Below are 17,253 nucleotides of genomic sequence, written 5' to 3'. Positions count from 1 at the left end.
GCTCTACCCCCATTTAAAGACAGGAACATCACGCAAACCTGCCTGGATGCATCACACTCGCACTCACACACACACACACATAGCCTGCTGCTTGCTGCTGCAAACAGAGTTAAGAAAGAGAGCAGCACAGCAGGGGGTTAAGCACTGATGTGGGGGCAACAGCAGGTCAAATATCTCTGTGCTTATTTTCAGTTGGTCTCCAGCAGCAAAGAACATGACTGGATGACAAGTCCAGGGGAAAAAGGGGCTCCTGTGAGGCCATACCGGTATGTTTGAATTCATGACCACTAGAGGCGTCACACCGTGATATGAATATACTGTATCTATTGCTGCACATATTGGTTGCTCCCAAAGCATCATCATCCTACAATTCCTCACCCTCCATCCACGTAACATGAGATCAGATAATAGAGGCCAGAACTCAGCAAAACGCCAAAAGAGATGAAATCATGCCAGCTGTCATCACTGGATTACAATTTTGAAACCAAACTCTATTCTCTCTATTCTTGTAGACGTCATTGCTCACTTTTTCGAGTTACATTATGCCTTTTCGTTATGTTTTTAAACATTTTGCTGTTTTTTGTGTATTTTATTTCTGCAATGTTACACGGGCCTATGGAGGGCAAGCCACCGCCCATAGATGGCCCCAGGGCCACACTTTAGACAACCATGCGTGTTTCGCCAGGAAGGTGAGGTGTTGCCAGGCGAGTGTGTCCAAGCTCTGCCTTCTTGGCTCTGTCGCTGGTCAGTGGTTGGGTTGCATTGTGGAGGGATTTATGCAGCTTCCACTCCCGCTCGCCTGTGCTGCGGATACTTCTACTTTATTGACCACTTGTACTTAATTACCGAATAAATGCACGACACAAGAAACAATTCCCTTCTTTCACTTTTAATGCGCACCCCTACTTGATAAATATAGTGATCATGTCGCTAAATTGTCAACACTGATCTCTTCTACGTATGAGATGTGTTATGAAGTGGAGTTGGTCACCACAATGCACTAATCCTGAAGGCTTTAGGCCGATTACATTGATATGGCAACACATAGAGGCTGGAATCTGATTGGACAAACATATTTTAACACACACATACACTACTAAAAGCAGTGCAGCCAAGAAACACACTTCTAAATGAAGATAATTGACTGTTGGGTATAAATTAATACAATTTCATGGAACAAGTACAATAATTTAAGTTGTTAATGTAGGACAGTGCTCCTGGTAGTGGTTAGGCCAGCAGAGAGGGCTTTGCTGGCCCTGACTGCACACCAAGCCCATAAGTAGTTAAGCATTTTTTGTGTAAGCATTCACACAAATAAACCAGGAAGTTGTATAGAAACAAACATGTCAATAAGCTTATAGTCATGAAAACAATTTCCCTTTATTTGCCCACAGGGCTTACTGGAGGTAATTACTGTAATTAATTATTCATTAATTCGTAGGTAATTAATTCTCACTATTCATGTTGTGCGCATACAAATTGTATGGATATTCATGTTGTTTTATGCTGATAGGGACCCCTAGGGACCGAAATGTAAACCTTTTCAGTGCGGAGGAAGTTCTAGCAATGACTTCTCCATTCGCTTGAATGTATTACAACACAAAAAGAGAAGTAGATGATGGCAAGCAGGAGGAGGAAGTAAGACAAAAATGGAGAATGAACTGAAGTAGTGCATATGCAAAGATGCTGACGTAAGGGTGGTAATAACAGTTGATGTGGCAGAATACAAAGCATGATTGATGGAGTAACATTTCTACAGAGAAAGGCACCTTGATATTTTAATATATTTTATATTTCATTAAAAAAAAACATTTACATACACTCCTGATCAAAATCTTAGGACCAGTTGAAAAATTGCTACAATTTGCATTTTGCATATTTGGATCTTAATGAGGTTTTAAGTAAAGCTATAATATGAAAAAAAAAAAAAAGAAGGAGTAGTGAGACAAAAAGCATTTTCAAAAAGTAATTTATTGAAAACAACAATTAAACTGAAATAGGCTGTTTGTCAGCTGATCAAAACTTTAAGACCGCAGGCTATAAAAGTTTCATTTTCTGTCAGGCATTCACACTGTCATGCCCTCCTGATGGCTAAAGCTAAGAAGCTTTCTCTTTTTGAGCGTGGTCGGATTGTCGAGCTGCACAAGCAAGGCCTCTCGCAGCGTGCCATTGCTGCTGAGGTTGGGTGCAGTAAATCAGTCATTCTAATTTTTTTTTTTAAAGATCCTGAGCATTATGAAACAAAAAAGGCAAGTGGTAGACCCAAATAAATCACAATGGATCCAATGGGCTGTCCATCAAGAAGGTCTTCCATCCAAATTAAGGCGGGTTTAAAAAACAAACCACGAATTCAAAGACCTCGTCTCCTTCAACGCCACAAAACTGCCCGTTTAGACTTTGCCAAGGAGCATCAAGCATGGGACATTGAAGGGTGGAAAAAAATTGTATTCTCTGATGAGAAAAAATGTAACCTTGACAGCCCAGATGGCTTCCAACGTTACTGGCATGACAAGGAGATCCCACCTGAGATGTTTTCTACCCGGTACGGTGGAAAGGGGTTCCATCATGGTCTGGGGTGCTTTTTCATTCAGTGGAACACTGGAACTTCAGGTGGTGCAGGGTTGTCAAACGGCGACTGCTTACGTGCAGATGATGCAGCGGGCATCCTTCATGACTGAGGGCCCTCGTCTGTGTGGTAACAGCTCGGTTTTTCAACAGGACAACGCTGCAGTTCACAATGCTCGCTTGACGAAGGACTTCTTCAGGGAGAATAACATCACTCTTTTGGACCATCCTGCATGTTCCTCTGATTTAAATCCCATTTAAAACATTTGGGGATGGTTTATAAAAATGGCCATCAGTTCCAGACAGCTGATGCCCTTCGTGAAGCCATCTTCCCCACTTGGAGCAATGTTCCCACTAGCCTCCTGGAAACACTCGCATCAAGCATGCCCAAACCAATTTTTGAAGTGATTAACAAGAACAGTAAAGCTACTCATTACTGAGTCCTACTGGGAACATTTTTTGTTCTGGTTTGGAGAGTTGTTTGGTTATTTTTTGAGCAATGGTCTTAAACTTTTTAATCAGCTGATAAACAGCCTATTTCAGTTTAATTGTTGTTTTTAATAAATTACTTTTTCAAAGTGCATTTTGACTCACTGCCCCTTCTTGTTTTTGCATATTGTAGCTCTACTTAAAACCTCATTAAGATCCAAATGCGCAAAATGCAAATTCTAGCAATTTTTTGTCTTTTGAACAGGTGATCAGGTGAAAATTCTAGCAATTTTTCAACTGATCTTAAGATTTTTATCAGGTCTGTATCGTCCAAAACATATACATCGGTTTATTTTTATTTCATATGCACGGGGACTGATCTTTGCCATGTAGATGCAGTGTTCCTATTCTTTCTCTAGAGGGCAATAGTGGTGCTATGCTGTAGCTCATTGTGATGCGCGAAGAAGATAGTCGTGTACTTCCGGATTAGTGCTGACGCGTCTCTCTTTTCCTCTCGTAGCGACGTGTCAGTCCTCTTGTGTTCGCTGCTGAACGTAAGTCAAGCCGGCCAGACACTCTTGACCCCGTTATGGCCCCTAAAGTCAGCAACAAACAGCAGTCAGAGGAAGACCTTCTCCTCCAGGACTTCAGTAGAAACTTGTCGGCGAAGTCCACCGCGCTATTCTACGGAAATGCTCTCATTGTGTCTGCCATCCCCATTTGTGAGTAGTTAGCTCCTGCAAGCCTGATTTGTAGCACTCAGTGAAGTCATCATGCATGCAATAATATTGAATTTTTTATCATTTACTATTATAAAAGTGTGCTTCAATAGTTAGAAAGGTTCGTGTATAATGACAACAGGAGCAAGAACACATGCTAACGTTAGTTAGCATGCTATTGGACACTATTCACGTTCTCAATGATGGAGTCACGTTTGCTGGTGTCTCTGCTTCCAGGGCTTTTTTGGAGGATTTGGCACATGGATCTTGTCCAGTCTGCAGTCCTGTATGCTGTGATGACGCTGGTCAGCACCTACCTGGTGGCCTTCGCCTACAAAAACGTCAAGTTTGTTCTCAAACACAAGTAAGATGCAAGAACACACGCTGTTGTTTTTGTATAGGATCACTGCTAAGATCTTGTTATTAAAATCATCATTGTGAATGGACCTGAGATTTTGAAAGTGTGCCACTCCCCTTAGAGAACACCATGCTGATGGTCCTCGGTTTACAAACAAGTTCCATTCTTAGACCGTGATGTATATTGAGTGTTAATCTAACACAAATCTTAAATCACACCTAAATGAACACGTAAGATCAGGTTAATTGGCGACTCTAAATTGTCCAAAAGTATGAATGTGAGTGTGAATGGTCGTTTGTCAGTATGTGCCCTGCAATTGGCTGGCGACCAGTCCAGGGTGTACCCCGCCTCTCGCCCGAAGTCAGCTGGGATAGGCTCCAACATACCCGCGACCCTAGTGAGGTTAAGCAGCTTAGAAGATGGATGGATGAACGAACACGTGAGGGCACCCACACATGAAGGAAATGTGCACTACTCAAATAAAAAGATAAAATTAAACAATTACATTTAAAACAGTTCCTTGCCTTTATCCCTGTGGCTTATTGGGAGGACGACGTACACGAGGCTGGAGAACAAATCAAACTCGAAATGTTTAGCCTTCTCCTGAATCATCATCAGGCCCACTGGGATATTGGTTCTGTTTCCATCTCAGTAATAATACCACTACGCTCCTTAGTAATTACCGTCGCTGTCATAGGAGCAGATCCTTTAAGTGTACTCACAGCGTATAACTATTTTATACTCAGCTCTGAGCTGGTGAATACATTGTACACTGTTGTCCGGCTAGCCCCGCCCTCCTCTCTTGCGCACCATCACGGCGGACTTTCTGCTCCATGGCGTACTACAGTCCGTTACATTCATCCGCGGCTGAGTCGACAGTCCTGTTCAGTTCTAGCGTCCTTGTTCGTAACCACGAAACTCTGTAACACGGAACACCGTATCCAGAGGGACCACCTGTACAGCTTGGGCTTGCGTATTTGGAGCATATTTTCTGCTCACCACAGACTCTTGTTTACGCTCGTTGGAATATATTGTAATTCATTTCAATTTGCCTTTATACAAGTTTTTCTGTATTTTTCTCAAAGCTACTCCCCCCAAAATATTCATATATTCTTAATTGATTATTGGAGTCTTTCCTTGAAGCGTGTGTCACATCATTGTCTCCTTTAAATGAAAGATTGAGGCGTTTATTCGATGTGTTTCTTTAATATTTGGCCACTATTGGAGGAAATACAGTTTTGAGGCTTTTCTTTAAATTGTGCCGGAACAGATTCTAAACTTTGGTGCTTGGGTGAAAATAACATTAGGGACATCTAGTGGAAGAAAGAAGTCAAAGCAACACATGTCACTCAACGGAGTCACGGTCGCCGTTGTCAAATTGCATAAAAAAATGCCAAGGCTTTTCTTACAAACAGGTATCGTTCAGTAGCTTATTTGTTATTTGCAGAAAGCGCCGAAGCACTCTTTTGAAGCAGTGTGATTCAGGAAACAAGCTGACACAAGCTTGGAGGTTTCGGGCTCATTTGACCATCTCTAGCCTACATCCAAATCACTATTTTCCTCTGAATTTTTCCCCCCAACTCTTCCACAGAGTCGCTCAGAAACGTGAGGATGCCGTTTCCAAGGAGGTGACCAGGAAGCTGTCAGAAGCCGACAATCGCAAAATGTCCCGCAAGGAAAAAGACGAGAGGTAATAAAAATATGCAGGATCCTTGAGCGCCATATCAGATTTAGGCCTCACCTTTTCATTCAGCAATTAAAACAGTTTGATGTTGTATTTTGTGTTTGATTAGGATCCTGTGGAAGAAGAACGAGGTGGCCGACTACGAGGCCACTACCTTCTCCATCTTCTACAACAACACTCTCTTCCTGGTGCTCGTCATTGTCGCCTCCTTCTTCCTGCTCAAGAACTTCAACCCCACTGTGTACGTACCAATCAGTTTTCATGTAAAGTCTTAGATACACGCAACATGGTAACACACTTTTCACTCCACAGCAACTACATCCTTTCAATCAGTGCTTCGTCAGGACTGATTGCTCTGCTGTCCACTGGCTCCAAGTAGAAGAGGAGGAGGATGCTGATGCTGGAGGGATGGAGGGAGGGTTGGATTTAAAAGTGGGTTAAATACTTTTTCACTAAAGTTCTGTTAAATGGGGGGGAAATATCACATTTCATTTTCATGAAATTCATGATCAATTATCTGGAGGGTCTTCTTCCAGGCGTCTTCTCTTTTTTTGTAACAATAAAATTGACAAGTGACATCTGCTGTCTCTCTCTCTCTGTGTGGACATGGTGACTTTTTAGTAGAATCATTGAGGCGTAACTACAAAAAAAATGAACGAAGCAAACACTGGCTAATGTTTCCATTGGCAAAGCATTTATTCAGGATCACATCATATATACAGAGTTTTGCAGAGGAAATATAACATGGTTATCATTAGTGTGTCACCTACACAAAAATATCCCCAGTTTTTCTGCTGTAAATATTGAAACGTGATCTGACATTTTCAGTGTCTTAAACAAGAATGGAAATTCGACCAGGTATTACGACTGTTCATTCACTTCGGGGGTTACGCACTAAACCCACCCACCAATAGCAAATAAACGCAAGTAATTGAGATGCCCGTAAAAATGTCTATTTTTGACACTCTTTTATGCTCCTTTCCTTTGGACGTGGCGCTACCAGCAGGAAGTACATGGTACAAACGAACATTCAAGCCTCAAACCAACATGTACCGTATTGGAGCGGGTTGGGGAAGGGTGCGCGTGGGTTTCCCGGCATGCCTTGTGTTTGTGTTGAACCGCGAGTGAGACGGGTTCGTGGTTCGAGTTGATGAACCTCTGTTCTATTGTGCCTTTTGTGTTTGTTAAGCCGCTTTTTGCGAATAAACGAGTACCTCCTAAGCAAGCTGACGAATGCCTCTGACCATTTCCTGTCGCTTTTTTTGTTATTATGCGGTTATGTGTTAAACTGACATTTTATGCTAGATTATCAAATATTTTTAAATGATTACTGACTTGAGATGGGCTTTCTGCAAAACAAGGGCCCATTTTTTGAGCGGACGGGCTTTCTCACTAAAAAATCTGCAAATTTTCGGGGATCCACTGCCTTCACATCTGACTTTATTCCTCCTTAAACACTTTAGAAATTGTTCTTTTAAAAACATCCCTGATTATTTGCTCCTCTTGTCAAGGCACACGGTTGAGTGGTGAAAATGTCACACAAACACGAACACCGACAGGCCGTCTGTCCACAAAATCTACTTAAAACTGACAAATTCCACCAAGTTACATTGAATGCTTGTCACTCGTCTCCCTGCCTGGTTGGCTCGTGAGTCAACTATTGCATTTCGATGCTGAGAACTTACAAAGTTGTACTGAGCGCTAAGGTTTAGTCTGATATTCATGGTCAAGGTCAGAAATGGTCATTCATAGTCACGTCACACTTATAACAATATGAGGCAAATGAAAAACGAAATGGCCTGTTGCTATTTTATAAAAGACATTTCCCTCTATTATGTAAACCCGCAGGAGGATGAACAACTGAATAGTGCAACTCAAATAAATAATTATTTACATCTTATTCATATACTATCCTGTGCAGGGCTTCTGGGTGGCTGTTCATATGTTACAAAGGTATACCCTAGCATTCTACAGTATATACATCAAACATCTTAAAATATAACTACCCTACAACATTTGTTTTACAGTCATTAAGAATTATTACGAGAATAGCTTTGTTGCCTTGATTCATTTAGCAATACAGGTTGCACTGATAGGCAGAAAATAAGATAAATACACCTGTAGGAAAAGGGAGCCCACGTTTTCCTTTCATCCCTGTACCCTGTAGTTCCTCAGTTTACCACAGGGGGGCGACGTGCTTCCATCTCGCCAAATGGCAACCTCTTCAATAGGCTTCTTCATTGAATGATGTGCTTTGTTAAGAGGAAACTCAGAACATGCATTTGATCATTTGCTTCTATTTGTATCTGCAGCGTACTTTTACTGAATATATTTCATAGGTAGTATAAAAGGGTCATTTGGAGTGAAACCTGTTGCTGTCATATTGGTATGACAACTTACATGATGCCGCTGAGCTCATCTCAAGTGGTAATTAGCTTCATAGTCATATTTATTGTCACATTTGTGCCAAAAAGTAAAACAGGCGGGTGGTAATCGAGCGCAAACGAGCCATATGGGAGTATGAGCGGGAGGAGTCACACTCAAACTTTCTACTGTACTTCCAAATTGCCCTCATGCAAGGCACTTTTTTTTTTGCTTGTAATGCTCCTGCTGTGCTGCCGTTATGTAAAATAGGCTCACTTCTGGTATCTAAATCCATAACAGGCCACTAAGCTAAACTAGAAGCATCTGCAAGAGCGGCTGAGCAGATTTGCCCCCGATTTGAGCTTTGCAAAACCGAGCAAACCGACAAGGTCATGCAATGACAGCCCGGGTCTGTTCTGGTCTTGAGGTTGGCTGCAGCCAACCAAGAGGAAAAAAAAACATGGCCCTTAAGGTCCATGATTGCAGTGTGACAAGTCTGGAGCAGCACTTAAGAGCGGTAGTCCTTCTTACTGTATGGCCTGTTGCCCAGAATGTGATCAATTTCTGACACCACGTGGGAGGTCATCTTAGGAAGGACCTACACAAGAGACAGACACCATTGCGAAAAGTGAGGAATATGAGTAGGAAACAAAAGCTTAGGCACTTGTGTTTTATATAATTATATTTTTAAATTAGAGATTCATTTTAGACATGATTTTTGTAAGAAATCAATTTAAGTAACAACAAAAACAGAACAGCCACCTGGGAGCTGAAAAAGCAAAAAGAACCAGCTCCTTAAAAAGAGATGAGATTCCCTTCACTAATTGTAACAGTGTTAAATAAGCCTGGGCTTCATGGGTTCATTTGCATGCACCTGATTTTGGCCTTCTGTCATTGTTGTCAGTAAAACCCAACTCCATATAACTGTCATATTTTCTAAGCTTAGCCAGTTTGGCCTTTGCATCCCTTGAGAAGACTTAAATATTTGTCCATTGTGCTGCTTAGATCATCAGCAGGAGTTACACACTTTGCTTTTGCATTTCTACAGTACTGTATTGTCCCTTGAGAAGATGTAATAAAATGGTTGCTGAAAGGTGTGGGGTGTACTCACTTTTCTGAGATACGGTACAAGATTCTTACCTGTATGGCCCCCAGGTTCTCTGTGAGCTGCTCAGGGTTAGATGTTCCTAGCAGGACTGAACTCACACCTTCATTCCTTAGACACCATGCTGCAAAGAGAGGAAAAAAGACAGCATGAGATATTCACTACTTCCCACTGGGTGACACCCTTTTACTATGTTTTAGTTGTAAGGGAAGCAAACTGTGCACAGAAAGGTCCCGATATTGGGTGTTAAGAGCCATGCAACCTGGAATCAATGGAGGGACCTTAGTGCTGTGAGGCAGCATTGTTGTCCATTTTTCCACCATGCCATCGTGGGTTTCGTGTGTTGGGATAGTGTTGTACATAAAAAAAATGTAAGATGCAAAGGCATTCCTCCAAGAATTTTGCCATTAAATATATTATAAATATATAATATACAGTGGTGTGAAAAAGTGTTTGCCCCCTTTGTGATTTCTTTTTTTGTTCTCACCTAAATGTTTCAGATCATCAAACAAATGAAAATATTAGTCAATGACAACACAACTTTACAGGAAATGCAGTCTTTTAATTAAACGTTTTATTATCAAGGGAGAAAAAAATCCAAACCTACATAGCCCGGTATGAAAAAGTCATAACCTAATAACTGGTTGGGCCACCCTTAGCAGCAACAACTGCAATCAAGCATTTGCGATAACTTGCAATGAGTCTCTTACAGCGCTGTGGAGGAATTTTAGCCCACTTGTCTTTGCAGAATTGTTGTAATTCAGCCACACTGGAGGGTTTTTGAGTATGAACCGCCTTTTTAAGGTCATGCCACAGCATCTCAATAGGATTCAGGTCAGGATTTTGACTAGGCCACTCCAAACTCTTCATTTTGTTTTTCTTCAGCCATTCAGAGGTGGTCTTGCTGGCCTGTTTTGGATCATTGCCCTTCTGCAGAACCCAAGTTTATTTCAGTTTGAGGCCGGACATTCTCTTTCAGGATTTTGTGGTAGACAGCAGACTTCAGGGGTCCATTTACCACAGAAAATCTTCAGGTCCTGAAGCAGCAAAACTGCCCCAGACCATCACACTACCACCACAATATGTTATTGTTGGCATGATGTTCTTTTTCTGAAATGCGGTGTTACCTTTACGCGGGATGTATTTCCTCAAAGGTCTTGGATATCATCAAGATGTTTTCTGGCAAAATTGAGACAAGCCTTAATGTTAAGCTGTGGTTTTCGTCTTGAAACTTTGCCGTGTAGGCCGTTTTTGCCCTGTGTCTTTGTTATGGTGGAGTCATGAACACTGATCTTAACTACGGCAAGTGATGTCTAAAGTTCTTTGGGTGTTATTGTGGGGTCTTTTGTGACCTCTTGGATGACTTGTCGCTGTGCTCTTGGGGTAATTTTGCTTGGCCGGCCACTCCTGGGAAGGTTCACCACTGTTACATGTTTTCGCCATTTGTGGATAATGGCTCTCATTCTGGTTCGCTGGAGTCCCAAAGCTTTTCTCCCTTAATAATAAAAAACGTTTAATTTCCAAACTGCTTTTTGTGTTCAGTTGTGTCATCATTGACCAATATTTCAATTTGTTTGATGATCTGAAACATTTAAGTGAGACAAACATGCAAAATCATACAATATGATCATACAAATCTCAGGTTGTGTTTGTTGTGGATGTAGGGGCTTCCTAAAGTCTAAAAGTAAGATACAAGTTGGATCTCATTGAAAAAATATCTAAAAGCTGAGAAGTTCTTACCCACAGCCAGTTGAGGCAGCGTGCAGCCCACCTTCTCTGCAATGTGGTTGAGCTCTTTCAGCTTAGCCTGCTGCTTTCTTCCATCATCACTTACTATTTTCTCCTTCAACCACTGATACGACTAAAAGGAAAAAGAGCGAGAGCATACATAACCTATTGTTTACATTTGAACACAAAACCTCCCTTTGCAAACATGATGCTCAGTTTGGGTTTGGGGTACAGTGTTCCCACTCTCTCTTGTGGTTCACTTTTCACAGATTCTGAGTTTTGCGGAATTTTTTTAGTGCTTCTTTTTTTTTTTATTACAGTGTATGAATGCTGTTACAGGCCGAGCCTGTCCCTTTATGAAGAATTGCATTCTGGGAAGTTGAGTGTCTCGCTCTTCCCTGTCTGTCTGTCTGCACCGCCCATTGTTTTCTGCGTCCTGATTGGCTGTACCATTGTCAATCAATCTCCTTCGTGCGGCCCTACCGTGTCTTCTGTGTCATCGCTAGCTTGCTTGCCTGCTAGCTTATATATGAATGTTCGGGAGGAGGACTGCAACAGGAGGACTGTGAGTCCGCAACACCTAGGGTGCTTTGTTTGGGCACTTCATTTCGTGGAACGATAAGAGTACAAGGCAAATGGACTAATTTGTGATAGACAAGGCAGTACAAACCTGCTGTATTCTAATTTTATTACAGCTCTGTACTATAAATGAAAGTATGCCATCTGGTGACCACCTTCCCCACTGGGCCTAATGCAGTCATCACCACAACCATGATAATAAACACGATGTTAAATGAATAGCTCTCAGAGTCTGTCAATCACAACTTAGCATTAGGTGCTTGTTTTGGATGTCATTAATTTGTGTTTGTGTATCAAATGAAGCGTCCATTGGGTATTGCCTGTCTTCTCTTGTCCAACTATAGTCTGAATGTCTAATTAAATCCTAATCAAATGGATGCATGTGTACCTTCATGGAGGCCCTGGAAGATTCCGGAATGCCATTCTCATACTTTCCTGTGATGATGCCACACGCCAGTGGAGACCAAGTCATCGCTCCAACTCCTGTGACCAAAAGAAGAGGCAGAGAGGACAGGAATATTATATATTATCATAAACCATGTGAAAAGTTGCAAATATGACAAGACGATGAGAAAAAAAGACTCATTGCCTATTTTGTGATAAAGTTCCGGCAGTTGGACTTCCACTTTTTCCCTCTGGAAGAGGTGGTACTCTGCCTGCTCACACACCGGAGGGATCAGATTAAACTGTCTCGCCACAGAATACGCCTCCTGCGCGAAAGAACAAAGACCAATCAAGAATTGGGCGAGCCGGATGGATTCATTAGTGTGCTTCTTTGTCACTATAAAGGATAAAAAAGAGAAAAAAAACAGAACAAGACAGGCAGACAGTGATGGGGATGGATTTAAAGAGAGGAAAGAAGGGGAAGAGCGTGTTAATCAGATAGATGGTGCCATTCAACTCAAATGGTATCAAAGCAATATTCTCACTCTTTCATAGCTTCTAATCCTCAGTGTCCTTCAAGAGGAAACACCAACGGAACTGCTTTTCATTTCTGTGTATCTGTACAGCAGCACAGTGGAACCTCAGTTAGCGTTATGAATCCGTTCCAAAAGGTCAGACAAAACCCAAAACATACCCAAACGCGCTATTGTACAACAACTGGGACAGTGTACACAAATTCGGCAAAATTTTGGTGTACATTTTCGACTTAAACTGAAACATTTGCTAACCGGGACGTACGCTAACCAAGGTTGCACTGTAGTGGATTATTTGATTGTTTGATTGACACCTGCTGACTTTCTTGTAATTTAATGCAAGTTTGGTTTGTTTGCTTTTTTTAACCACCAAATGGAATTCATGGAAATGAAACACGGAATTCATCAAGAGAAAAATAAATATTCACTCCTTACCATAATCTCCATGGCGGTCCATCTGGACGTTCCCCAGTACATTGCCATACCTTGGTTGATCACGTAGGTCATGGCTCTGACAATCTCTGTCAACATACATACACGTGTTCATCAATTGGTTGCAGTGGTGGTGGTGGTGGGGGGGAGGGGGGGGTGGACAGTCACATTTTGAATTAATTCAGGGACTACAGTTATTTTATGTTGCTCAAAAGCATTTGGACAATTGCAGGGGACACTCTAGACTGGTCACCAGTCAATCACAGGGCACATGTAAACAAACAACCACTCCGCACAGAGATACAAATCCACATCTCTATGAGAATTATGAGGCAGACGTGCTAACCATGTGCTGCACCATGCTGCCACATCCAAAAGCAGGTATGTTCAGTTATGTTTCTTGTCTAAAAGTCTAAACTGTCCAGTGCATGAATGTTTCCAGAGGTTTGCAGCAAGTTCAACCCCAGAAAATGTAAATATTCTACATAAAATGGCTGTAATTCCCAGATGGTAAACATCATATTTTTTGTGAAACAAGCCTAGATTCTTCACTTCAATGACATGTTTACCATTACCCCTGTATATGTACTGTATAGTAGCGGCAACTGGCTATAGTTTTTATCCGAAAATTTTAAGTAAACAACAAATGACTGTAGACTTAGGAGTGGGCACCCGTCTTCATTTTGGAGGCAGTCAGCTGACGACTCATCATTGATGCCACCAGAGGACAAAACTAACAAGCTCACGTAGTGAAGCTTACATTACAAGCCACCACAGCTCTAATGATGCAATTAGCTCCAACACTGCTGACAGAGCGTGCCAACAAAAACTCAGGCTAGAGACTGTCATTAGGGCCATTCATCATCGTCGTGTTCCTCACTCTAATTACACATCAGCCTCCCTCAGCAAGATAGGATCAGGTTCATCTTGGTGCTTCTAGCAAAACAACATAGTGTGTTGGTTAAGAGCAGAATAGGGAATAACTAAGCAACCCGGTATAGTAAGACAAGGAGAGGTTTAGAAAAAGGCACCTTTTAAGGCTTTAAGGCTTTTTACCTTCATTGAAAACGTGATTCTTGACTTGACTGTTCCCAAAAACACAATATGGCAGTGAGATTAACACCACCTTCCTGTTTTGCCATGAGTTATTTCTTCAATTCAATAGTGTTTCTCACCTCAATAACCCCAAAAAGAGCCAAAGAAAGTTGCAAGCACCAGCATTTGATAAAGAAGGTGAAAAACACTATTGAATTCAACAAATAACTCATGAGAAAACAGGAAGACGCTGTCCGTGGGGTGTCTCGTTGCCACATCGTGTCTTTGGGAACAGTAGTCTTCAATGGAGGTAAAAATAACCTTAAATGTTAATTTATCCCTCTCATTCATCGTTTATATGCATTTAGAATTGTTTTATGCATGTACAACTATTATAATAAAACTAGAAAATATGGAGTTGACATTTTTGTGTTGATATTTTTGAGTCAACAGCTGATGACATCATAGGCGGGCACTTAACCCCCACTTGCCATTATGTTTGCTAGCTAATAGAATGCTAACAAGGAATGATGTTTTGAGATTAAAAAACCATATTAAAAATACAGATGGACTCACGCAGTGTATTAATAACACAACAAGACGTGCGCCATATTGTACTCTGACCTCATACTCTAACCGGAGAATGCATGCAAACCAAGGCAAAATTGTGGCGTACATTTTTGACATTAAGCAAAACGCATGCTAACCTGGGCGGACGCTAACCGAAGTTCCACTGTATGTGCTACTGTTTTTAACGACCCGCTTCAACATTGAAGCGGGTCGTTAAAAACAGTAGCACTCCTGTCACATAGGGAATCTTTGGCTAAGGTAAAATATAATGACTATATTCATTTGGTGAGAAGTCAGTGGGCAGTTGGGTGCGTGCGGAGCATGGGGAGTGGGGAGGAATCTGCTGAATTACAAACACCACATGTTGGAAGCTCTGCAAAATACATCTTATATCTTATATCATATGTCTTTGTGGGGGTTGACTGGCTAAAAAACAGAAGGGAAGAGGCTGCTTTTCTTTGCTCTTTTAGTTGTGTTTTTTTTCCTATTTGCTGAGCAATAAAAATGACATACCTCTGTATAACATTTAAAACATACCTGGAAAACAAACACTGCTGGAAAGTCCATAAAGCAAATCATGAAAACAGACATAAAGTAACAAAGTAAAAAGGGAATATTCAAACAGTACTGTGCCTAGAAACTATGTGATAAGTGATAATTAACATGTAGCATAGATAAGCCAGTGAGCATCATGCTGCCAAAGCAAATAGCACAGTGCTGGATAAGTAAACGCTTCTTCCTGCCCCCTGCCAGGCTGCAACACTTCAGTGCTAACATTTCATTGCTGCTTGGCAACACAAACCGAGAGGGGGTGGAAGACAAACTTGAGAAAGGAAGTTTTATACATCGTCAAGTTTAATTAAATAGATGTGTAAATATTATTGCAAAAATATATGGAGATTGAATTGAAGGGGGAAAAAAAAGATGAAGGCAACCACGCAATCACTACTGAAGTCAATGAAATTCTAATATGCACATCAATAATTAGTTATAGTCAAAGTCAAGAACAGTACAAAGTACATTTTGGACTATAAGCCACTACTTCTTTCACACACTTTGCACCCTGTGGCTTGAACAATGATGCGGCTAATTTATGGCTAAAAGAACTATAGTTCCCATGATGCTTAGAGTGGAGATTCAGATATCAATATTATGCTTTGAAGTCTTTTGCAGCGATCGTATTTTGATCTGACAAATCATGAGTTTGATAAAGTGTAGAATTACTAAAGGTTCTGTTTGGACTGATTGGACCGCGGCAGCTGTTGAAAAAAGCATCTCATGTCGCACTATTCGGAGCTAACGAGTGATGCTGAGAACACCGAGCGTAGGTAGGATTGCAAGGTTTATAGTGTGCCTTTCTGTGTAAATATCCCATGTTACAACGTGGACACATGCAGCTTAAGTGCGGCCTACCTATGTACAATTTTTTTCTCTTTAAATTTGGTGGCCGTGGCTTATATTCAGGTGCGCTCAGTCCGGAATTTACAGTAAATGATTCCCAGTTGAGTCATAATCAAAGGCAGTCACTGCAGGGTTTCCGCTGCATGTAACGAATCATTGTGCGCCATGGCAAACCAAAATCCGCCACACCTCACAATTGAAATAAAAAGTACGCATCCTGTATTGACACACTGTCCCTTGTTACCGTGAGCATGAAAATTAGTGTGTAAAATGTGGCCTCAATTGATGACAGCTTGTCACAGGCTAAGCCGATTGATGGTGTGATCGTATTCCGGACATGTGGACAGGAAGTGATGTTGGGGGTTTGTAGTTGAGTTTTATTATGTTATTATTATTATGTGTTGTGAGAAAACCCAAACCTGCAATAAAAGCCTGTTGTTCAGGTGATCAAGTCTTGCGCTTGTATGTTTCACTTACTGACACTTAGTGACCAGTGTAGAATACTGCATATCACAATTTGAATGTGTCTTTTTAAAGTTTTACATTGATACTTTAGTTCATTTAATCATTTTTCAACCACAAAACAGTGCAACTTATTAATTTATATATTTTTGAAAAACCGTGATAGAGTGAAGCCGCAAAATTCAGACCGCAATGTGGTGAGGGACGACTTTATATGTAAAAGGTGGATAAAGTGCACAATAGCGTTCACACTCTGTCGAAGACAAGCATGGACAAACACAGCTCATTAGCATTAGAGCTAATGCTGTGTTCCCAATGGGGCTTATTACAAGCACTTTTAACCTGTCTAAATTCCAGCATCAAGGCTAGATTTAGGCCAACACAGTTTCAATACACTATTGTGGGACCTCTGAGATTTATTTCAAATGTTATTTCAATTCAAAAATAGTATTATGACAGCTTTAAAAAATGTGCCTGTGAGAGTCTCCATGGGAAGTGGCTCCGAGGAAATCTTATACTATGGACGGGACGTAAACAATGATGGTGTTTAACGTTGGATGCATCATGGCTGACTCACCCTCCATAGGGGTGTTGCTGTCAGGCCGGTTGGCAAAAACGACATCTACATACTCCAACTGCATCCTTTGTAGGGACCCTTTCAGACCTGAGGGGGGACACATGGCAGGGTGGTTTGATTTTGGTGACATACCGACAGTATCTTTCAGTGTGTGTACGCCGTACCTTCAATAATGTGCTTTCTTGACAGGCCTCTCTCTGTCTCTGCTCTGATGGCACAAAACACAAAACGATGTAAAACGTTTTTAGTTTACTTGAAAGCTTGAAGTTGGTCATTGGAGTTAACAGTCCAAGGAATTGGAAAAATGGGGTCTGGAAAATTTTCCTAA

The 17,253-nt window shown here is 41.3% G+C and overlaps 2 protein-coding genes across 3 annotated transcripts in view; one reads left to right on the top strand and one right to left on the bottom strand.

The window, feature by feature from the left end:
* The first annotated feature begins 3,487 nt into the window (after positions 1–3,487).
* On the top strand, positions 3,488–6,333 carry ssr3 (signal sequence receptor, gamma). Its single transcript, XM_054793634.1, has 5 exons — positions 3,488–3,716; positions 3,951–4,077; positions 5,663–5,761; positions 5,865–5,996; positions 6,068–6,333. Exons 1-5 carry the CDS (start codon positions 3,584–3,586, stop codon positions 6,132–6,134), a joined length of 558 nt encoding a protein of 185 aa, XP_054649609.1. The 5' UTR covers positions 3,488–3,583; the 3' UTR covers positions 6,135–6,333.
* A 104-nt stretch (positions 6,334–6,437) lies between these two features.
* The window catches only part of kcnab1a (potassium voltage-gated channel subfamily A regulatory beta subunit 1a), a 70,070-nt gene continuing 59,254 nt past the window's right edge, over positions 6,438–17,253 (bottom strand). For both annotated transcript variants that reach the window (XM_054793605.1, XM_054793606.1), the window contains exons 7-14: positions 17,090–17,133; positions 16,926–17,012; positions 12,884–12,969; positions 12,121–12,241; positions 11,920–12,014; positions 10,965–11,085; positions 9,260–9,348; positions 6,438–8,717 (exon numbers count right to left, since the gene is read on the bottom strand). In XM_054793605.1, coding sequence (XP_054649580.1) covers positions 8,628–8,717; positions 9,260–9,348; positions 10,965–11,085; positions 11,920–12,014; positions 12,121–12,241; positions 12,884–12,969; positions 16,926–17,012; positions 17,090–17,133 — 733 coding nt within the window. In that variant the 3' untranslated portion in view covers positions 6,438–8,627. The remainder of the gene's footprint in view (positions 8,718–9,259; positions 9,349–10,964; positions 11,086–11,919; positions 12,015–12,120; positions 12,242–12,883; positions 12,970–16,925; positions 17,013–17,089; positions 17,134–17,253) is intronic.

Source organism: Dunckerocampus dactyliophorus, chromosome 12, assembly GCF_027744805.1.
Source record: "Dunckerocampus dactyliophorus isolate RoL2022-P2 chromosome 12, RoL_Ddac_1.1, whole genome shotgun sequence".
NCBI classification, from domain to species: Eukaryota; Metazoa; Chordata; class Actinopteri; order Syngnathiformes; family Syngnathidae; genus Dunckerocampus; species Dunckerocampus dactyliophorus.
This window is presented reverse-complemented; position numbering and strand designations above follow the sequence as displayed.